General features: G+C 44.9%; 2 protein-coding genes across 2 annotated transcripts; one reads left to right on the top strand and one right to left on the bottom strand.

Moving 5' to 3' along the window:
- Positions 1 to 1,709: 1,709 nt before the first annotated feature.
- On the bottom strand, positions 1,710 to 9,387 carry LOC123352036. Its single transcript, XM_044991734.1, has 6 exons — positions 9,270 to 9,387; positions 7,980 to 8,063; positions 4,596 to 4,907; positions 3,172 to 3,285; positions 3,039 to 3,091; positions 1,710 to 2,022 (listed from the first exon to the last, which is right to left on the bottom strand). The coding sequence occupies exons 1-6, from the start codon at positions 9,331 to 9,333 to the stop codon at positions 1,990 to 1,992; spliced, it is 660 nt and encodes a 219-aa protein (XP_044847669.1). The 5' UTR covers positions 9,334 to 9,387; the 3' UTR covers positions 1,710 to 1,989.
- Positions 9,388 to 14,889: 5,502 nt separating this feature from the next.
- LOC123352035 (immunoglobulin alpha-2 heavy chain-like) lies at positions 14,890 to 22,209 on the top strand. Its single transcript, XM_044991733.1, has 5 exons — positions 14,890 to 15,457; positions 16,287 to 16,619; positions 17,165 to 17,476; positions 18,300 to 18,410; positions 19,883 to 22,209. The coding sequence occupies exons 1-5, from the start codon at positions 15,445 to 15,447 to the stop codon at positions 19,969 to 19,971; spliced, it is 858 nt and encodes a 285-aa protein (XP_044847668.1). The 5' UTR covers positions 14,890 to 15,444; the 3' UTR covers positions 19,972 to 22,209.
- The last annotated feature ends 182 nt before the right edge of the window (positions 22,210 to 22,391 follow it).

Below are 22,391 nucleotides of genomic sequence, written 5' to 3'. Positions count from 1 at the left end.
CCCGCTGCGCCAATGAAACCCCGCCCCGCTTTTCATTACAACATGCCTCATCAAAAAAACTTCAGGACCTGACCTCAAAGAGAAACTGCTGAGCTTCAGTTCATCTGCAAATTTGACACCATCAGCTCAGTATTAAACAAAGACTGTGAATGGCTTGCCAACTACAAAAGCAGTTTCTCCTTCCTTGGTGTTCACACTTCAACTGCTAGAAGAGGGCCTCATCCTCCCTGATTGAACTAACTCGTTATCTCCAGCCTGATTCTTGCTTGCATATATATACCTGCCTCTGGAAATTCCCACTACATGCATCCGACGAAGTGGGTAGTCATCCATGAAAACTCATGCTCCAGTACGTCTGTTAGTCTATAAGGTGCCACAGGACTCTTTGCTGCTTTTACAGATCCAGACTAACACGGCTACCCCCCTGATACTTTGATAAATATGACGCTTCAGTCTCCAGAGCTGTCAGACCAGCAGGGTGCTAAAATCCTAGCAGGACACTTTTATGGGCTTTTCCTTTTTTAAGACTGAGGGCAGTTCTAAAGAGAAAACTCTGCTCCATTCTCATGCACTCATATCAAGGGCCCTATATAGTCCTGTTGCAATGTGAAAGGGTATGTAAAATGGTCCCAATACAACTGGGGAAAAGACCATCTGCCTCTTCACCACTAGGTGGCAGTGCAGCAACACACATCCCCACGGCTTTTGAAACTAAATTTGTGTGCTAGTATCTAGTTGTTCTTTCACTTAGCCTATGATTTGCCATGATGCTACCTTCATCCAGCCAAACCACATACAGACAGCTAGAAGGATGGACGTGCAGGGCTTCAGTCCTACTGTATGTTGAGGGCAGCCACTTAGCAAAAATTAGATCTAAAAATCTTGTGCTACATGGAAATTGGCCAGATTTTGCCCATATGTTTTTTGGGGCATAGGAATGTTCCAAAATTTATTTGTAATGTATATGAGGTAGAGACAGAAATAACTCTCTCCCCCACTATAAACAATCTGTTCCCTGGTTCTGCACATTCAGTAACTGTCCAAACAGGGAACCAACTTCTCTCTTCTCTTCTCTGTCTGTATTTTCATTTGCTAAAACACTTACAAAAGTGATCAAATGTTTCACAAGTTTGAGTGGGCTGCTGTACAGTCACATCACGGAATAATACCAGCCATGTCACCATCACAGCAATGGAACTAAGATTTAAGAGTAATTAAGAAAAAAAATACAAATGTAAAAAACGTAACATCTTATTTTTTTAATTATGATGATAATTGGAGATTATTCAAAGATAATGAAACATCTCGTAAGTCTTAAAGCCCCATTCTGTTTTCCAGTGTACCATAAGCTCCCATCTACTTCAGTGGCACTTTGGGGGGCACAAGGAATATAGGATCAAATCCCTTGTGTAAATATGTAAAACAATCCTGTTTAAAGGCTTGATCCTATGCTCGTAGAAGTCAATGGCGAAGCTCCCACTGACATTAATGATGTGGGGATAACAGAACAAGTAATTCTCCACAATAACCAAAAAGAAAACAATTTTTTTAAATCTGTGGTGTCAAAAATGGTTTGGAGACTGGTACATTATAACATTTCCCTGGGGGGGTTTCGCCTTCCTCTGCAGCGTGGGGCACGGGTCACTTGCTGCAGGATTGTCTGCACCTTGAAGTCTTTAAACCACAAGTTGAGGACTTCAGTAACTCAGACATAGGTTAGGGGTTTGTTACAGGAGTGGGTGGGTGAGATTCTGTGGCCTGCACTGTGTAGGAGGTCAGACTAGAAGATCATAATGGTCCCTTCTGACCTTAAAGTCTATGAGTCTATAACAAGTTGTATTTTAAGCCCAGCCACCTCACGTTTTAGTAATTAGTAAAGTGCAGACATTAGACTCAGAAATTCTTTCACTTTCATTTTTCCCTCATGCATAGCTTTTTTTAAATCCTATAAATAATTTTGTCAGACCACGTCAGTTAAAAAGGCACTTTTCATTTATTGTACCTCACAGCTGCATACTCGGTCTGGAACAGAAAAAGGAAAGACCAGATATTAATATTCTTAATGCGAATCTATAATCTCATACATTTAACTAGTACTACTTATTCGGTAACAAGACAAGAAACCAAATTCTACTCTCACTCACACTGATGTAAAACTAGAGTAACGCCGCTGAAGTCAATGGAATTCAATTTTATGTCTAGCGTAAGTGAGAGCAGAATATTGTGTAGAAGCGTTTTACAAAAAAGAGGTTAGATTCAGCTCTCATCTGCACTGGCAAAATAACTTCACTGAAGTCAATGGGCTGTTGCAAATGACACAGAAATATGACCCAAAAGATGCAGTAGTAACCACAAGCTAAATTCTCATCTCCTTTACTGCAAGACAGTCAGTGGGACTGGAGTTGCATCAGTGAATCTGCTACAAGAATTAGCCCCCTGTTGTTAGAGATGTTCCATTCTAAATTCCTATTATCCAGTCTTCTTTCCTTCTCAAAATTCCTAGAAGGATTAAATGTTTTAACATCTAGTCTGGGCCCTGATGTGATTTTTTTTTTAAAAGTTTGCAGGCCATTAGTTGGGCTGCTTTTGAATTATGGGAGAGTGAAAAATATTTAGGCCAAATTCTGCCAGACCAATGTTGATCTGAGTAATTCCACTAATACCAATGAGGGGGTAACTCAGTTTATGACCATGTAACTTGGAGCAACATTTGGATGAATGTGACCAACTGTTGAGACTTTTTTCTTTTTTGGTCCATGTAAAATTCATAAAGAAGCATAAAAAACACTGCTTCATCCACCACTTGGGCAGGCGGGAATGTGGTAATACAATAGCAATTCTGCACTGGCAGCCCTACAAAGCAGTTGCTGCCTACGTTAGGAGGGAAATGAAAGACTAGCTTCTTCATGGGAGCGTCAGAGGAAATCAAGTAGTCGGAATGTAGCCACTAGTGTCGGAATTTGGCCAGGACACTAGTTTAACACCCTATGAATTTACTGTATCTTTCTGACGTGCCAGTGGCTAAAAAAGTATTTTACCTGTGGAATGTGCCTCATAGGTATTTGATTCCCAGTTTGCAAAGCTCTCCCTGCTGGAGAAGCACAAAAGGACAGTTACAAGGATATGTGATGAATGGCTGCTTCCTAGCAGATAGAGTTATAAACAAGTTACCTCTGGAGGGACACTTTCTGAAGAGCAGGATCAGTAGCTGGATGACGACAAGGATGAAAATACAAGACAGCCCAACATATAACACAAAACTGCAGTTTTCTTTCCTGGCCTCATCTGCAGAGAGAAGAGAACAACGTTAGGTGCTGAGCAAAGATTTGTTAGTGGAAAAATCCCATTAAAAAGAGTTGGCCCATGTCATCTACTTCTCCTGGAACGCCATGCACAGAAGTGAGACCTTACCTCTAAAATCCACCGTCTCAGGTCATTGTCACACTCCCCACCTGGAGGTGGCGCCACTGGGGCCAGCTGACCACTTGGTGCTGGATTCAGGCCATTGGTAGCCCAAGGTAAGCTGAGTCTTTTTATTTATTAACTCTGCTTGTCTGCACTGTACATTATTTTATCAAGAGGTGATTTATTTAAGAATTTCTGATCCAGTCTGAGAATCACTGTTCCACTGATGACTAGAGTGAGTTAAACTGAATTAGAATGAAAACCATTTTAGGGAGCATCGTAGAATCATAAATGTTAGAGATAGCAAAGGCTTGTGATTGTAGGTCTCATGTAGTTCGCTTCCCTGACTAGTCCCTACAGTATAATCACTAGTGCTTTATCCAGTCCAACTTTAAATAGGGCTTCATCCTTGTCACTTGAGAGACAATCCCACAACCCAATAGATCTAATTATCGGGAATCCTGGGTATTCTTCCTCCTTTTTCCTTTGCTCGGTTCACTCACATTGTCCTAGTTATTCCATCTCAGAGCCCCCAAACCATTCTCCTGTCTCCTTGGCATTAACACTCCTCAAACACTTGCAGAAGCAGTGCTCAGAAAGCGCCTGACCCAAGACTGACCGAAGTCTATGTGAATCTTTCCATTGACTTCAATGGGCTTTCAAGCAGGGCCATAAGGAGAAAGAGCGAGGGGCAGTTTTGCCACAGATCCCACTTCTTACCACTGTTCATTGAAAAATGGTTTTAAGAGAGAGCGAGGAAAGGCGGGTGACAGGAGCTACCAGAATGTTCTCTCTCAATCTGATGCCGTGGCTGTGTTGGGCCCCGGATGTTAGAGAGGCCAGGTGGGTGGGGTCATATCTTTTATTGAACCAGCTTCCGTTGGTGAAAGAAACAAGCTGTCGAGCTACACAGGCCCAGAGAAGAGCTCTGAGTAGCTGAGACTTGTCTCTTTCACCAACAGAGTTGGTCCAATAAAAGATATTACCTCACCCACCTTGTCTCTCCCACAATTCAAGCCCTCTAGGTAGTTTTTATACCTAGTCCCCACTCCCTCTCATTTTAGTTATTTAGCTCAGCAGTAACCCTTTAAATCTGTGTATTTGTCCTGACTTGAGGTGAAGTTTTCACCAGACACCAGATATAAATGTCTTGGGAGACAGAACAGGTTAGATAGGATACGATACTGGACCTGTTTCCTTGGAGACTGTAGCACTGATGCTTCTCCCCGTGCTGCTCTCCTTGGCTGTGCAATTGCAGGTCGTCTCCTTGTTCCACGTCTCAGACAGGATTGTTGTTAGGCTCCAAACACTAAAGACCCCATTCCCGTCTATGGCTCCAGCATCCATCTGACCTTCAGACACCTCCTCACCAGTGCCCCAGAGAACTTCACTCCAGGGAGGAGTGAAATCAGAGAGCAGGCAGAGCAGAGGAATGACGCGGGGAAGCTCAGCATCCTCTGGGGTGGAGGGAATCAGGATGGAAAGACTCGGCTCGGAGGCATCTAAAAGAGAGTTGAGTCACCGAAAATAGAGACTGGAAAGACCTGTTACCGGTAGCTCAGCCAGTCCCTAGCCAGCTCCTGCCCCTGCCAGTGGAATATATTTTAAGTATCTAGTGCATTGTCTAGTCTAGTCTTACATGTTTTAATTGGTGGGACTTCCCTTGCACAAAGGGGATTTTTCTTATTAATTTCATCCCATTACACTCCTTCGTCCCACCCCAAACCGTTCCCCTGGCTCCTTGATGGTCTCAATATTCTGAATACCTGCAGAGGGTGGAGATTCAAAAATTAGACACCTCTTTACTACACTGTATTCTTATGTTCAGCTCCTGCTGAGTTTCTCGAGGAAAAAGCTTCCCCATGCAAACCACACGGCGGGAATCCTTTCATGAAGCTTCAGTGAATGCCTAGTAAAGAGCCGGATTAATAAAGTTTTATAAGGCCAGCAGGAAGATGCATCACATCCCAGGCTCAGGTGGCTTTCACTAGGTACAATCTGTGAGCGTGCCTATCAGAAGGTAGGCTAGTAATAACAGCTAGCACTGGTGCACTTAGAATCATAGACTATCAGGGTTGGAAGGGACCTCAGGAGGTCATTTAGTCCACCCCCTGCTCAAAGCAGGACCAATTCCCAACTAAATCATCCCAGCCAGGGCTTTGTCAAGCCTGACCTTAAAAACCTCTAAGGAAGGAGATTCCACCACCTCCCTAGGTAACCCATTCCAGTGCTTCACTATCCTCTCAGTGAAAAAGTTTTTCCTAATATCCAACCTAAACCTTCCCCACTGCAACTTGAGACCATTACTGCTTGTTCTGTCATCTGGTACCACTGAGAACAGCCTAGATCCATCCTCTTTGGAACCCCCTTTCAGGTAGTTCAAAGCAGCTATCAAATCCCCCCTCATTTTTCTCTTCTGCAGGCTAAACAATCCCAGTTCCCTCAGCCTCTCCTCATAAATCATGTGTTCCAGCCCCTTAATCATTTTTGTTGCCCTCTGCTGGACTCTTTCCAATTTTTCCACATCCTCCTCGTAGTGGGGGTCTCAAAACTGGACACAGGACTCCAGATGAGGCCTCACCAATGTTGAATAGAGGGGAATGATCACATCCCTTGATCTGCTGGCAGTGCCCCTACTTATATAGCCCAAAATGCCACTAGCCTTCTTGGCAACAAGGGCACGCTGCTGACTCATATCCAGCTTCTTGTCCCCTATAACCCCTAGATCCTTTTCTGCAGAACTGCTGCCTAGCTGCTCGGTTCCTAGTCTGTAGCAGTGCATGGGATTCTTCCATCCTAAGTGCAGGACTCTGCGCTTGTCCTTGTTGAACCTCTTCAGATTTCTAATTTGTCTAGGTCCCGCTATATCCTATCCCTACCCTCCTGCGCATCCACCACTCCTCCCAGTTTAGTGTCATCTGCAAACTTGCTGAGAGTGCAATCCACCCATCCTCCAGATCATTAATGAAGATATTGAACAAAACTGGCCCCAGGACCAACTCTTGGGGCACTCTGCTTGATACTGGCTGCCAGCTAGACATGGAACCATTGATCACTACCCGTTGAGCCTGACAATCTAGCCAGCTTTCTATAGTCCTTTCATTCAGCCCATACTTCTTTAACTTGCCGGCAAGAATACTGTGGGAGACCGTATCTCATGAGTAGTTAGATATCAAAGCACTCTACAGAGATGAGTAAGAGTCATTACCCCATTTTAGTTGCAGCGTGATGGGCTGCCAGTGATTCAGGATTACAACCCAGGTTTCCTAATTCACAGTTGTCATACAGTATCCATTACCTGAATCGTTCTACCTCTCGGCATAAATACTGAGAACTTAAAACCAAAACGGGGGGACGGAGTGGTGGTCAGATAATCACAGTTGCAAGATTCTGTCTCAGAACCAGGACGGGGCAAGCGGGGCAGCCGCCCAGGGTGCAAAGTTACAGGGGTGGAAAAATGGGGCAGAAAGGAAAGATTGGATCCCTCCTGCCCCTTCTGCTCCCTCCCCACGAGGGCCCCAAAGGCTCTGCCAGGCCCTTCAGGGGCCCTCAAGGTCTCTCCATACCTGCCTCCCAGGCTCCCCTTCAACCACAGCTCTCGGCTTCCCTTGTCCCCCTCCCCAGCTCCCCACACAGCCCCGCAGTCACTGCCCCTGCCTGCCCCTGCCCCGAGCCACCCTTGTCCTTGTTCCCCTCTCTCCCCTGTAGGCTCCTGTCCCCCAGCTCTCAGAACCCCTGGTGGCCCCACTGCTGGAGCTGCCCAAGGAGGGAATGTAATCAGCCATCCCGGCCCCTGCAGCGGGTGCAGCGCCCCCACCCTGATCTGGAAACTGGGGGATCCCCAGCACAGCGAGCCCCTTCGCCTGGCTCTGGGCGGTGCAGGCCGCCAGCAGCAGCAGGGGGCTTATAGGCATGGCTCAGGGTCTGGGCTTGCAGCAGAGGCTGGTGCTTGGGGGATCTGGGCTCGGAAGCTCAGTTCAGCTCAGCTCTGAGTCACCGCAGCACCCCACAGCCATTTTTATCCCTGCGGGAGCCTGGCTGGGAAATTCTCAGGGGCAGCAGGAGGCAGAAGGGCCGGGAGAAACGTGACTCAGTTGGCCTCCACTTGCCCTGACCCTGCTCTGTTGGGGCTGGGGCAGCGGGATTGGCTCTGGAGCCAATGGCTGGGCCATCCCTGCAGCAACCCCAGCCAGCCCAGTCACCAGGGCAAGACAAAAACCAATAGGGCTTGCGCCAGGCGCTAAAATGCCTAGTCACAGCTCTGCTCAGAACCCCTCAGACCTCTGGAATGTCATTGTCCCAACCCACTGGAAACTCACCTGTGACAATCAGCCTGGTCCCAGTCCCAAAGTTGGGATGTACATATGCAGCAAGGCCACAGTAATACACCCCTGAGTCATTTCTTTGTACGTTGCTTATAATCAGAGTAAACGTGTTTGCCTGAATGTTCACTCTACTTGAGTATTTTTCGTGTGGAGGTGCAGCAGACCCATAACTCTCATAAATCCCGTGCAAACTTCCATTCTGAAGCTCTTTGTACCAGTACATGTTCTGTAGTCTTGTTGAAAGCTTACATTCTATCTCTGCAGTTTTTCCAGAGGCTAGAAAGATCTGTGCTGGGCTCTGTTGGATTGATATCTCTATCTGTGAAGCAGTCACTAGAAAAAGGAACACAAAAACATGAACACAATAATCACTTGTAAGAGACTCACCCTTTGCAATATATTCAATATAACACGTCATCTGCTTCAAGCAAAATGCCCATTGTTTTCAAATTGGGGGTGTGTTGACTTTATTTGTGTACCTATGCATTTTCTTAGGATTCATATACACTATAGAAAAACTGATGTTTAAACTAAACATACGATGCTGAATTTTTTTTCTTGTATAGTATTTTTGCCATATTCTAAAGCGTAGCATAGCTGTAACATAAACAATAATCATTCTGCACGCATGAATGCTAATCAGTCCCTTTGCACATCTACATCACCTCTCATCCAAAGACATTGAAGCACTTATCACAATTAATTAAACCTCACAATCATACTAATGAATAATATTTAGGGTGACCTGACATCGCAATATTACTGGGACCGTTCCAATATTAGGGGCTTTGTCTTATATACACAACTATACTCCCCCAAAAAGTGTCCTGATTTTTCACACTTGCTATCTGGTCACCCTAATAATATTCGGCACTTAGAGCCTGTCACATGATAATCAAACTGCTTTGCAGCTATTAATGAGTTAAGCCTCACAATGTTCCTGTGAGATGATGAAATATTATCCCTGTGTACAGCTGGAGAAACTGTACCACAGGTAAGTGGAGAGATTTGGTGAGGGTCCCGTAAATCAGTGACATGATTTTGAATAGAACCCAAATGTTCTGACTCCTGGGTCCTCTGCTCTATCCACTAGACTGCATTCTCCCATTCATATTAACCTTGAATCAGAGTTAAAAACAATAACAATATTATTTGACCAAATTTGTACATGAAAAGGAGTGTTTTATTATCTTAGACATTCAGGCTTAAAATCATCTTTTTGATTACCTTTAAAAAAAAGACTAATGCCCCTGGAAGCCTATATAAAATACATGAGAATAAAAGAGAACTGGATTTTGAACAACAATCCATTACAGTATCCAAAATGTTAAACTATATTCAAGGTGTTGTGGAGAGCACAACACTGTATTTCATTACCTCTCTTAGGCTTTCAGTTGGTGAACTAAAACATACGATTGTTTAGCTCTCCCCATCAGCTCCTCTTGCTGTTACCCGTATTTCAGAAGATCTTTGCACATGAAAGTAATTTTTTGTAGCAAGGTACAAAACAAGCATGAAAAATCAGGCTAAAATACTTACTCTGCAGACAGAATAGAGTCATCCAAATGATCTGGTAGGACATTTTCTGGCTTTCTTCAGTCATGTGAAGTTGATGCTCTGAGAATGGTAGATGCCTGTTAGTTAATGGATCTCTTGATGAAAGACTTCCTCACGTGGAGAGGAAGATGTCATATTTCCTCTTAAAGTTCTGTGGGGGCAACATGTGTGACAAAGGAGAGGGCCAGGAGATATTAATAACCCCATTCAAAATCTGACAGCCAGCAGGGTAAACCTGGGGAATAATATTCAGTTGTCTCTAAAATTCATTACACAACAAATTCCGGGTCTGACTGCGTGACAGCAGAGTGTGTATTTTAAAAGAAATCTTTCACCTCATAATTGGATGGATGAGACAAGCCCTTCTTTGGACTGAAACTTATGTGGATTATTTTCTGTGCTTCAGGGTTTCAGACATTCATACATATTTGGGGGATGTTAGCCCCCATAGAAAGAGAATAAGGTGCATTACCATCGCCCTGAAGATTCCCCCTGATATTTTAACAAAGGATAGAGGAAATCATTGAAGAGGCTTGTCGTGCATTATGGAAGTGTACAAAAATACATTAGTTTGTTTGTTTAGTTATTATTGGAGATGAAATAAACATTTTGGGAAGAGACCCGGTGGGAAAGAAATAGAAAATGGAAGCATACAGTTATTCCAGTGGAGATCTTTGGGACATAACCTAATTGTGGGTGACACAGGTATGTGCCTAATGCATGTTCCTTGCAATAACATTCAAAATGAGTTAGAGAGAAAAAAGAACTGAAATACTCACTGAGATATTCCAATTCCCTTTTTGTAAACACTTTTCACTCGTGTATTTGGAAACATGGTCATCTTACATATTTGAATGTTCTTACAAACCATTTGGAAATCATGTCTCATTGATGTCTATCTCATGGGAAGTTTAATACAGTATGGCACAAACAGCCACTCGGACCTCACTAGCCCATCTCCCATATATGAGACCCAGGCTATTTCAACACCCATGAAATCTAGGAGAAGACAGCTACTACCTGAAGCTTGTCTGTTGCATTTGTCACGGTGCTTAGAAATGTAAAATGTTATAGGAAGTAGCTGTGGATGGTTAATAGGCAAGTTTAAATTTTAAAAACACCCTGGTGCATTTTACATTTTATAAATGTGATCAGTCTAATTGGGAATGCATCACTTGGCTTCAATATTTTTTTTTTAATGCAGCTATTTGATAGTTTGTGGATGGCTTAAAAAAACACACGACATCTTGAGAATTTAACATATTTGCCAATCTCCTCATCAAAAATAAGCTAAAGCAATCTGAATGTTTGGTAAAAATAATTTCAAAACTTTTCTCATCTAGCCAGCCACCTGTACATTGAATTCCATCCCAATGGGACAGAAACCAGCAGAGATACTATGCCCTAAACACCAAAAGTTAGACAATGCTGAGACACACTATATCCTAATGATGTTTATACTATTATTATTTTATTTGTTACTTCTACAGTACTATAAGTATTTATAATACAGGTATATTAATGACATGATGCTGACATGCCCATATGAAATTCCTGCCAATCAAGCCAATAATCCGTGCTATAATTGTAACAGAGAAGCAATTCAGGCATCTTGATAGAGCTGTATGGGAGAAGATTGCAATGCTGTTGATTATGCTTTAACTGTTCCTCATTTTCTCCTTTCACTGCTACTAAATTTACTTATTTGTATTTAAAATAAAAATCCTCAACTTTTAAAAAGTCGCAACAAAACCACAGAGTGCTCTATGGCTACTGTTTATCTGCCTGGTCCCTATTCATTCAATTAAAGGAAATGCAAAGTATTTTACCCAGTTGCATTTCTTTTATATACGTTCACTATAAAATTGATCTTCTCTAATGAAAGTCCAGTGGATGTTAAATGTTAAGACAAAGTTTAAAGCTACTGTAGGCATTAGATTTTTATTTCTATGATAAAAAGCCCCTAACCAGGGTCTAAGCCAGGGGTCGGCAACCTTTCAGAAGTGGGGTGCCGAGTCTTCAGTTAGTCACTCTAATTTAAGGTTCCGCGTGCCAGTAATACATTTTAATGTTTTTAGAAGGTCTCTTTCTATAAGTCTATAATATATAACTAAGCTATTGTTATATGTAAAATAAATAAGGTTTTAAAAATGTTTAAGAAGCTTCATTTAAAATTAAATTAAAATGCAGAGCCCCCTGGACTGGTGGCCAGGACCTGGGCAGTGCGAGTGCCACTGAAAATCAGCTCGTGTGCCATCTTTGGCATGTGTGCCATAGGTTGCCTACCTCTGGTCTAAGCTGTTCTAACCAATTTTAGAAAGGCAGGCTGGAATATCTGAATGTTTAGGAGTACATTCTTCAAGTTGATACACAGGAATTTACTATGCAAAACCCCTTTGTTAGATGATGATTCAGATTAGCTCAGCCAAACAGAAAGCATTGTTGTGTTTTCAATTACCCAGAGTGTTTGCTGCAGCTAATAAATAGCCTCTCACCCCTAAAGAACACCTTCCAGGAAAGAGAAGGGCTCATTCGACATCTCTTTTCTTTTACACTTGAAAAATGTATTTATGAGGCTATCCATGTCCATCCTCCCTTCTGCCCTTGGGACTCTCTTTGAAGTGCATGTCCCTGTAGTGTAGAACTTTGGGTATTTTTAACATAGATCAGTTGTCTATCTCCAGGTTTTATCATTCCACCCACAGCTGCTGTATCTGAGTACCTGTCATATAAAACTAATAGCAATAGTAAAGTCTCTAGTGGGCTTTAAGAAGTCTCTGGCTCTCCTTCCTACTGGGAATAAAAACTGAATTTGGGGTTGGGATTTTGTTTTAATTTTTATTATTTTATTATTTTTGGTTTGTTTATTTAGTTAGGCTAATTTGTTGCAGAGTGATGTTTTGATGGCTTGCAGGGGGCAGATGGGGGGTTCTTTGTCTGGTTCTTTGTTTTTGTTTTTTCACTTAGCTGGGCTTTTCGCTTTGCTTGTTTGTTTAGTTGGGCTTTTTTGGAGGGAACAGGGTAGCTGTGTTGTGAGCATCAAAATCATTTGCAAAAGCTCAGAGCTGGTTGCTGGGTTATTTGCATCTGCCTGTGGTCGGTGTCAACTCACTACTTTTGCCACTCTTTTTTTGTTTGTCAGAGATCAAAACGCTTTATTGTCTTGTTGTCTGTAATCACTTGTTGTCTAACGGTTTCACCACAAAAGAACCAGCCTTTGTTAATGAACTTCCTCGCTCACTGAACCACAGGGGCAAAAAAATAGCGTACATGTTTTTGTCATGTAGATCTAAATATATCTCCTTATTTTTCTCTCTTATCTTCTAAAGATCATCTTAGCCCATCTGCACAAAAAGACGTTACGAAGCATTTGTAGATCTGTGGCCCTAGTCCTGCAAGCACTAGTACAGACATGTGCTAACTGTATTCCCAGGACTAATCCCATTGATGTCAATGGGACTCCTAAAGGGAATAAAGTTAAGCCCTGGAATAAGTATTTGCCTAAGACTGTATTTATGAGGGCTCAGTGGGCCATATCATTCCTTCCATGAGAAGATAGCACAGTATGGTACAATACTCTGTGTATTCTCTCTCCCCTATGGCAATGGCTCTCAACTTTTCCAGGCTACTGTACCCCTTGCTGGAGTCTGATTTGTCTTGCGTACTCCCAAGTTTCACCTCACTCAAAAGCTACCTGCTTACACAATCAGACGTAAAAATACACAAGTGTGTCACACACTATTGCTGACTTTCTCATTTTTACCATATAATTATAAAATAAATAAATTGGAATATAAATCTGGTACTTACATTTCAGTGTACAGTGTAGAGAGCAGTATAAACAAGTCATTGTATCTCTGAAATTTTAGTTTGTACTGACTTTGCTAGTGCTTTTTATGTGGCCTGTTGTAAAACTAGGCAAATACCTAGATGAGTTGATGTACCCCCAGAAGACATGTGTGTACCCCTAGGGGTACACATACCCCTGGCTGAGAACCGCTGCCCTATGGCATTTTCCCCAGTAGTGACAACTGAACCTTAAGAGAGTTGGAGGATTAGCTGGGATATGTATCTGTCTGAAATGCTTTGGGTTGTGATTCTGCAGTCCTCACTCAGGCAAAATTTCCACCTACATCAGTGGGAATTTTGAAGCAACAGACTCTAGCCCTGAGTTTGGAAATAGGGCTGAAAAATCTGACCCAAATATCTGATCCCAAGAGACTCTCCACTCCTTGTTTGAGTCTGGCCGGAAATACTGTGATTCTCTGCATGGCTTATCTATTTTTGTTTTCAGCTCGGAGCAGGGAGACAGGAAACAATTTTCTCAACTTCACCAAAGGGGATGTTTCAGTTTGGGTTTAGCTCGAATTTAGTGCAAATCATTTACATATCTCTCACTATCACCTGAATGTCTCTCATTTAAATAATTCATATCAGTCTTACTAATGTTACCCAGAAAGCCTCTTTAAACCATTTCGAACAATGACCTTCCCGTGAAAGCTCCCGCGTGATGTAACATATAGTTGTAAAGTGGGGGGTCCAGCTTTTTAATGAACGAATTTGATTTAGCCTTAGCTGACACCTGACAGAGGGTTGACCTTTCCTTGCAGCATAGGCATCTGCCTGCCTTTGTCCAAGTGCTGCAGAGAAGAACTGGTCACAAACTGGGGTGATTTTTTACAAAGACATTTTTTGACATTTTGTAGGAAAAAACTAAAACTTTTTAGTTTTCGGGTTTTCAACAAATAGTCGAAATTTTCCAAGGAAAGCAGATATTTTTTCAGCAAAAAAAAATCTTTTTGTTTCAGATCCACTTTTCCACTGAAAATGGTTGCGATGGAAAATCTCCCATAAGCCTCAAGGTCTTGCTGGGCTCCTTACTAATTTGATGTGTCTGAGTAGCACCAGTGGTGAGAAATGCCCTTTTCCCCTTTGAGCTTGGTAGGAGACTTCTCCCTTTCTTTCAGATGATGCACTAACTGGCCATAGTGACCCACATGTTCACCACCTCCACTGGTTTAGGGACAGACAGAGGAAACAAGAGGTGGGTTAAACAAGCAGGGCTCGGGCTGCAGGGTTATAAAATCTCAGTGTAGACGCTCGGGCTCTGAGACCTTCCTCTCTTGCAGGGTCTCAGAGCCTGGCCCCAGCCTGAGCATCTATACTGAGATTGTGTAGCCCTGCAAGCCTGTGTCAGTTGACCCTGGTTCTGAGACTTGGCGCTGCAGGTTTATCGCAGTGTAGACGTACTCGGAGAGGGACGGGGGAGGAGCTCCACAGGGTCAGATGGGGAAAAAGCTGCCCAGGCAAATTAATTCCCTGCCAGGTACAGAGGTAGGAAACAGCTCAGGGAGGCAGTCAGAGATTTAAACAAAAACAAGTCTTTTTGACTGCCTAACATAGGATCCCTGGTGTGGCACCCAGAGGAAAGGGCATGCCTGGGTCCCCCTGCCATGCCCTCGTGGAAGCGGGTAGAGATTGATGAGACACCAGACCAGGGTAGCAGCACTAACTTTACTTTTTGTTCCTGCTTTAATTTCTTTTGCTTCTACCTGCTGAAGAAGGGACTGAAGAAACCTGTAAAAGGGTCCCACCAAAACCAGAGATAGGAACAGCCCTAAGGCAAGGATTCCACCGGGGACCAGCAGAACTGTGGGGTGAGGTCCCGTACAACCCCTGAAGGAGAGAGACCCAGCTGGAGTCTCGGAGGAAGGCTGAGTGATACAGCTTCCATCCCAGAATGGAGTACAAGAAACTGAGGCAGGGATGCAACCCTGATTCTACAATGGACCACCGGGGATACTCCAGGACTGAGTCCCCTACCACTTTGCACCTCAGTCAGGCCACGTGCCACGGCATAGGTGGCACAGCAGGTTCTCAGAAAACCCATGACACTGTTACAGCCTCGAAAATGTGATGCCAAAAAGGACCAATCCTGCACAGATCCATGCCCCAGTGGGTGTTCTGGATGTGCACAGGTTTCAGGATTGGATCCAACCTGCAGAGTAAGAAGACGGGTGACATGGCAAAGTCCAACCTCTCCCATATTCTGGAAATGCATAAAAGGAGGCGTTAGTTCTGTCATTTCTGAAACAAGCTGCAGCTTTCACTTTGGTGATTTAAATGGCGAATAAAGTCCTCCAAGCCTGGCCTCCAAATGATCGTTACCGGTTAGTGTCATGCTGTCAGGAAATGCAGGAGAGGGATGGGTGGATGCAGGAAGTAACTCCCTCGTTTTTTCATGCCATGTGCTGGATGCATTGTATCTTGCAACACTGGCACATTAACCAACATTGCATACTATTCTGACCCTTTAGAAACCAACACCGCATGCTGTATTTGGTAGAATATCTTCTTCTTTGTTGTCCTAGCTTTGGGTATTTATATTTACTCATTACAATTATGAGTTAAATTTTCAAAGGCATCAGAATTAAGGGCATAAATACCATAGAAAATTAATGCAACTTAGGTGCTTTTGAAAATGTACCCTTTAGTATCTCGGGGTCTGATATTAATTCATCAACAGTCAGCAAGAAATACAGCATCCCTTGTGGGTTCCTCCCCCCCAGTCAGTTGATATCCATCTACACCACAGCACACTCTCCTGGGCCGTGTTCTTCATCAGAAATGACCCTTCGCTGAAGCAGCGTATCAGACTTTCGTTGTATTTTTTACAAACATGCTCTTTGCCAAGTATCTGGTTTTCTCTTCCATGGGTAAAACTCCTTGTGTTACTGAACAGCATTCAGAAAATAGCCAGTGCAAGAGGATGTGGACTTTTGTGGTAGCTTAACAGAATTTTGCTGCAGTTTAGATGCACTTCCATTCACTTGTGCTAGCTTTAGCATGGTTTCTAGAAGTCACGCTGCAGCCACTTTTACAGAGCATAAGTATTATCAGATTAAATAAGTTTTATTCCTGAACAATCCCATTTGTCTATGGCAGAGAGAGATCCAGTGAAAGCTGACTATAATGACATAATCTGTTTTATCTCTGCAGTGTTGGGAGCACAGTTATCTCTGTACCCCACTCAGCGATTCCTGTTTGTCGAAATTAGTGCTAAGGCAAAGATCCCCTGTTCTTCCAAAGAAAAGCTGGAAGGAGGTGGCATTTCGGTTTATTGGTACAGGAGAAGAGAAGGTGAGGGGCCCACCTGCATCAAGAAATGCTTAAATGATCAAAATGTAAGTAAGTTTGCTTGCAAACTCGAGACACACGGCATGACACTGGAAATCTACAACGTCCAGCAGAAGGACTCTGGTGACTATTACTGTGCAGTTAAATCCAGCAGCTATCTGATTTTCGGCAATGGATCCACGCTGATTGTTGGAGGTAAGGAAAGATAATGGTGTAACTCAAGGGGAAAAGTGATCGACAATGCTGAGATGTTAAAAAAAAAAAGGGAAAAAATGGAACATGGTACAACTTTCAAAGCTGAAATGGTTGAAAAGGAGAAACTAAGCTGAAAAATAACAACTAATTTTTTCCTTTAATGGTCAAAGATGACAGATTTTTTTTTAAAAGCTCCTGAATAATAATAAACCCACTTCCCTCATACCTAGTGCTTTTCACCAGTAGATCCCAAAGCACTTTAGTTTTACCCTCATCATTATTTATTGCTGCCAAATTGTTTTTGACCTAACAGCCACAAATGCATTTAGTAACAATTATTCTTTCCTTTTTGCAGAATTCTTTACTTTGAATGAATCCCCATCTCATGAGATTAACATTCATAGCGGCCGATCCTTTACACTAGTCTAATTGTATTGACTTCAGTGGAAGTGTACCATTGTAACAAAGTAAAATAAACAGATGGCAGGTCTGTTGTGAGTCAGACGCAGGATGGAACAATAAATTCTCTGCTTTATTCTGTTCAGACAGCTACACCACCAGCAGCTGGGTTTTGCTTCTGGTTCCATCTCCCCACGGCCTCATTTCCACTGGGATGGTTGATCTGGCTTGCATTGTCCATGGAGTCTTCAACCCAGTCCAAATTTCCTGGAATATTTCTGGGGATCAGCAGGAAGAGGCACTAATGCGATCACTGAAAGCAAAGGATGGATCCTTAATGCGCATAAGTCACATTAGCATCCCAGAAGATACCTGGACCAGTGTGAAAATTTTCACCTGTGAAGTCAAATTCAACTCTTCTGGCAACAGAGTTAAGAAAAGTGCCAGGTATTTTGAATGTGAGTGATTTTATATTTGCTTCTGGAACTAAAAGAAATCATGACTTTACTTATTAACCTGCAAGGCGAGTAAATAACGGATGACAGAGAGAAGGCTGAAGTGTTTAATGCATTATTTTGCTTCAGTCTTCACTGGAAAGGTTAATTGTATCCAGTTGCTTAACACAATCAATATTAACAAAAAGGAGGAAGGATCTCAGGCCAGAGTAGGGAAAGAACAGGTTAAAGAATATTTAGATAAATTGTATGTATTTAAGTCAGAGGGGCCTGATGAAATTCAACCTAGTGTGGTAGAAAGAGCTCCAGGGACAGGAGCACTGAGCAACCTTAACAGCTCAGCAGTCTTGAGTGTCACAGCAACAACATTCCACCCTTCCACACTTAGACTACTTAAGGAAGTAGCTCAGGCAATCTCATTAGTGATTATCTTTGAGAATGAATGCATGAAGATGTTTGTAACTTTGAGGTTCTAGTGTAGTTAAGAACTTGAACATGCTACCTAGGCAGGTTGTGGAATCCCAGGAGGTTTTAATAACAGGTTGGACAAACACCTGTCAAGCACGGGCTAGGTTGGCTTGATCCTGCCTCAGCACAGGTGCCTGGACTTGAGGTCTTCTCGAGGTCCCTTCCAGCCCTACATCACTATGATCCTATGACTTGTAAACTACATGGGTGGAATCCTGGTCCCACTGAAGTCAATGGCAAAAATCCCATTCGCTTCAATGGAACCAGGTTTGTAAATTAAGCCAACGAGTTTAACGAAACGGTGCAAACATAACTGTCCCAGCTCCTGATGATCCACCGGAGTCTGCTTCCTCCACAGTCCATCCCAGCTGGTGTGTGCCGCAGATATTGCACCATGTGGTGGCAGTTTTCCTGGTGGGGTTGATGGTGTCTCTGAGTCTGGCTTGGATTTGCTGCTGTTCCAGTCCAGGTAATTAACACCTCACAGTCCATGCTAGATGGAGAGAGTTATAGGCTCAACAGCCCTATTAATATTTGGGCTGACTTCTCACATAGACACAAACTGTCCGCACTGACAGCTTCAAGCACACTGGCATGGCCACCCACATTTGCGGCACTTGCAGTGGCATTGGGAGCGGTGCATTATGGGCAGCTATCCCAGCATGCAAGTGACTGCAACGTGCTTTTAAAATGAGGGTGGGATGGGGTAGAGTGTGACAGGGAGTGTTGTGTGTTTGTGGGGGGAGAGAGAGTGGGTTTTTGGAGGACAGAGAGCATGTCAGCATGGTGTCTTGTAAGTTCAGACAGCAGCAGACCCTCTCTGCTCCCCGCCTCTCTCTCACACACACAGCATTCCACACTAATGGTTGCTGTGTCTCGGAGCAGATAAGCAGCCAGCTGTCAGAAACAGAGCTTTGAAAGGGCATATCCGCATTCCTGCAGCAATTCAAAACAACAAGAGTGGCCACTTAAGGGGATTATGGGGCATTTCCGGAGACCAATCAGAGTGCAGTAATGCAACACCCCGTTCACACTGGCACCGCAGCACTCCAGCGGGGGCGCATCAAATGTTATTCCACTCGCCAAGGTGGAGTACCAGGAGCACTCTAGCCATGGAGTCAGAGCGCTCTACATGTCTTGCCAGTGTGGATGGGCGCCCCTGGCTGCTTTAATGCGCTCTAACTCGCAAGTGTAGCCAAGCACTTAGCTAACATCCCCAAGCCTCTTCAGCCAACACTGGGCCCAAAATCTCTCTCTCATGGTTTTTCCAGGGTCATGCTACTCACAGGCTGCTGCCTGGCTTTCCTGCTCTTTGCCTCTGCCTCTCTGTTCTTGTCCATTCTCAGTTTCTGTGTGTTTCCCCTGCATACACCCCAAACAAGCAATATTCAGCAAACCCCCTCAGCCTACTTAGTCAGTGTGGGTTCATAACTCCCTTTTGCCATAAGTGGGGGCATTCTGTTTAATTCATCCCGAGAGCTACCTTAATTGAAGGGTGCATTCCCACCTAATCGCAGCAGAGGTTTGTAATCCAAACTGTCACGAGTACCTCTCAGCATAATGCTACTGTTTGCTGGTTGTGCAAAAGGAGTGAATTTAGGATGCAGACCATTCGCGACTATAATTCTCCTGGAGCTGGATTTACACCATGGATGAATTTGGCCCATTCAGTCTGTTTTGGGAATACAGTAAAGGAGGGAGAACTGCAGCCTGAGGGGAGTTAAAAGGTGCATTAAAAACTATCTGAATCCTAAACTCTGTTTTCAGCCATGTGCTGAACTCTTAGAGCAAGGTTTCCACAATGGTTTATGTGCTAATTATGTGCACTGTTTGCAAGAGAAGCAAGAAAGCTTAGTCACCCGTTTGAAACTGTGTCAAACTCGAACAGTTTTATCTGACCTTCCATGGAGGTGACTAATAGTATGAAATGTTGTCAAACAGGCTCAAAGGGTTTATGCCCAAGTGGAGTTTCAGTCAAGGAATCACAACCAGATCAGGATGCAGTGGCTGATGGAAGAGAAAAATCGTAACCCACACTGAGATACGAGTCTGGAAACTCACAGCTGGTTCACTGCTGACCTCGACGACAGCAGCCGTTTTGTAAGATGGTGTCTTTCTGTAAAAGCTGTTGGTCTGTTTTTACTGCTTCTGCTCGTCACTGCTGCTGCATGTGGCTCAGTTGCAAAATATAATTAAAAAGTAACCCGACTTGTCCACCTAGAGCATAAATAGCAGGAAGTCACAGAAAGAACCAAACCCGTGGAGGTGAGAGATTTCCTGCTGCGATAGGAAAGACATTGTCATGCCTGTGAGGCAGGTGCTGGCCCCTTCCTGACACTTACTGGGGTTCTTTGGTCGGCCCTTTCCAGTACCAAAAGAAAGGGGACGGGCCAATGAGAAACTGACAGTCCTCAGGGCCAATGGGGAGAGGCTGATGCTCCAAGTCAGCTAGATTGACAGGGCAGGCAGGCCAACGAGGGAGCCAGGAGCCTGGAGGGCCCGTCCTCTGTCTGAGGTTTACCTGCCTACGGCAGACTGAGTAGGGCTGAGTTAAGGGGAGAGCAGCTGCCGGAGCTGAGGTTGAGGTAGAGGCAGAGCAGCCAGAGCCAGAGGGGCCAGGGAGCAGCCCAGATGGCAGAGCCGGGGGCTGGGGGCAGAGCCGAGGGTGGGGCAGCACAGAGGAGCTGGGCTGAGCTGCAGCGGGGAGCTGCGGGGCCGGAGCTGGGGAGCGGACGCCGGCCCCGCCGAAGTTAACACCGGAGCCAAGCAGCTGGCGAAAGCGAGGGGGACTCTGGGCACAGGGCCCGATGCAGAGAGACGTCGCCAGACAAGAGGCCTCGCAGGCCGGACTCGGAGCAGGGACGTGAACCCGATGGGACGGTTGGTGCTGGGGAGAAGGGTCCTGCCACCCCCAGAGCAGGGGTCTGACCCGGGGTATCACCGCAGCACAGCCAGGGCCTGGGAAGGAGGCCTGGGACGTGTGAGGAACAGACTATGAGCTTCCCTGATGTCTCAGATCCGGCTGGTTGTGCTGTCTCCTGTGCCCACCGGGTGGGGTTCCTTTTTCCCTTTAACCTTTCCCATTTTTTCTCTAATTTTTTTTACAGTTGTTGTTTAATGGATTGCATTGGATTTGAACTGTCTGTAACGATCCGGGGGTCAGGGAAGCGTCCGGTGTGGAGAGAGGACCCCAGAGTGCGGACACCCTCACCTCTGTCCCATGCAGCAAAGTCCTCACATCCCCGATCAGACTGGGGCTTCAGTCTCCCAGGAATCCTAGGCCCAGCCTTGTTGGCGTTATGACTCTGCCGCATGGGAGACTGGAAAGGGAGTCCCCAAGGTCAGACAGGCATCTGGGTAAAGGGAATTGGAGCGAGGAGTCAGATCCGTTCGATGGCCAATTCCATCGGGTTAGTGTATGAGCCAGGAAAGTTCCCCACAACAGCGGGACCATCCCCCGATTACATACAGGTATCTTTGCAACATACTGGTGCATTTAGGGACAAATTCCACCCTCTCTGCAGGAGCAGAGGGTTGTAGACAGTGTCATTTCATAAAGGGTGTCAGGATTGCAGGAGCCTGCACGTGGTCTATGTGCTCCCTGTGTGCTCTGGAGCTTGGACTGGTTCCACCAATGTTCTGTGACCCGTGAAGGAGACGATTCCTCTCCTCTTCCCCCCTGAGCTCAGTTACTCAGGCTGTGCTCTGGTAACAGGAGTTGGGGCTCAGGGCCTGCCTTATTCACACAGGCAGCCACAGTGAACTCAGCTACTCTCATGTCTAGTCCGAATCCTTAGTGCTTTTGAAAGGGGAGGTGGGAGGTTGTACCCACGAGAAACTGAACATCCCCCCGATTGGGCGTGAGACTCAGGTGTGTTACCGGTAGCACAAGCAGAACCAGCCTTGGCCCCCTGATGCGCCGATGGAAGGGGCAGAACCAGACAGAAGTGACACTTCCCAGCTGGGTGGAGGCTGCTTTTGGCTGCCTCCGAGGAGCTGCCATCAGCAGGACCGAGCCGCCTGGCCAGCAGTATCGTTCCCTGGTGTGGGGGGGGATTATGAATGGGAAACTGTGTCTGAATGGAGCTGCGTGAGGTCAGGCTCTCTCCGCATCCCCGTCCTGGAGCAGCTACTCCAATGAATTCCTTGGGAAACTGCTGCTTTTCCCAAAGGGCTGGATCCACAGGGCCTCATGCCAGCACCTGTCTATCTTCTCTATGTAACATGCTTTATCAACGGGAGGGGCTCCCCCAGCCACGGAGCCTGCACATGCCGCCTGGTTTGATACTAACGCCTCATTCTGAAGCTGTAATTCTAAATGTTGCTCATTAAAAAATATGCCACCTCCTCCCTCATGTTTCCGTTCCTTTCTCTAGCAGCTGAGAGGCACAAAGCTCAGCCTATTATATGTGACAGGTGACTTCTACATTCTTTGGGCCTGACGCTGCTC

This window comes from Mauremys mutica, chromosome 17 (genome assembly GCF_020497125.1).
Source record: "Mauremys mutica isolate MM-2020 ecotype Southern chromosome 17, ASM2049712v1, whole genome shotgun sequence".
NCBI lineage: Eukaryota > Metazoa > Chordata > Testudines > Geoemydidae > Mauremys > Mauremys mutica.
This window is presented reverse-complemented; position numbering and strand designations above follow the sequence as displayed.

Excerpts from the sequence above, each read along its gene's own strand:
- LOC123352036 (XM_044991734.1), bottom strand. The coding sequence starts at position 9,333 with ATGACTGAAGAAAGCCAGAAAATGTCCTACCAGATCATTTGGATGACT. Across the intron at positions 8,064-9,269 it reads GACTCTATTCTGTCTGCAGA|TGACTGCTTCACAGATAGAG; the intron begins GTAAGTATTTTA and ends TCCTTTTTCTAG. Across the intron at positions 2,023-3,038 it reads CTATGAGGCACATTCCACAG|ACCGAGTATGCAGCTGTGAG; the intron begins GTAAAATACTTT and ends TTTCTGTTCCAG.
- LOC123352035 (XM_044991733.1), top strand. Across the intron at positions 16,620-17,164 it reads ATCCACGCTGATTGTTGGAG|ACAGCTACACCACCAGCAGC; the intron begins GTAAGGAAAGAT and ends TATTCTGTTCAG. Across the intron at positions 17,477-18,299 it reads AAGTGCCAGGTATTTTGAAT|TCCATCCCAGCTGGTGTGTG; the intron begins GTGAGTGATTTT and ends CTTCCTCCACAG.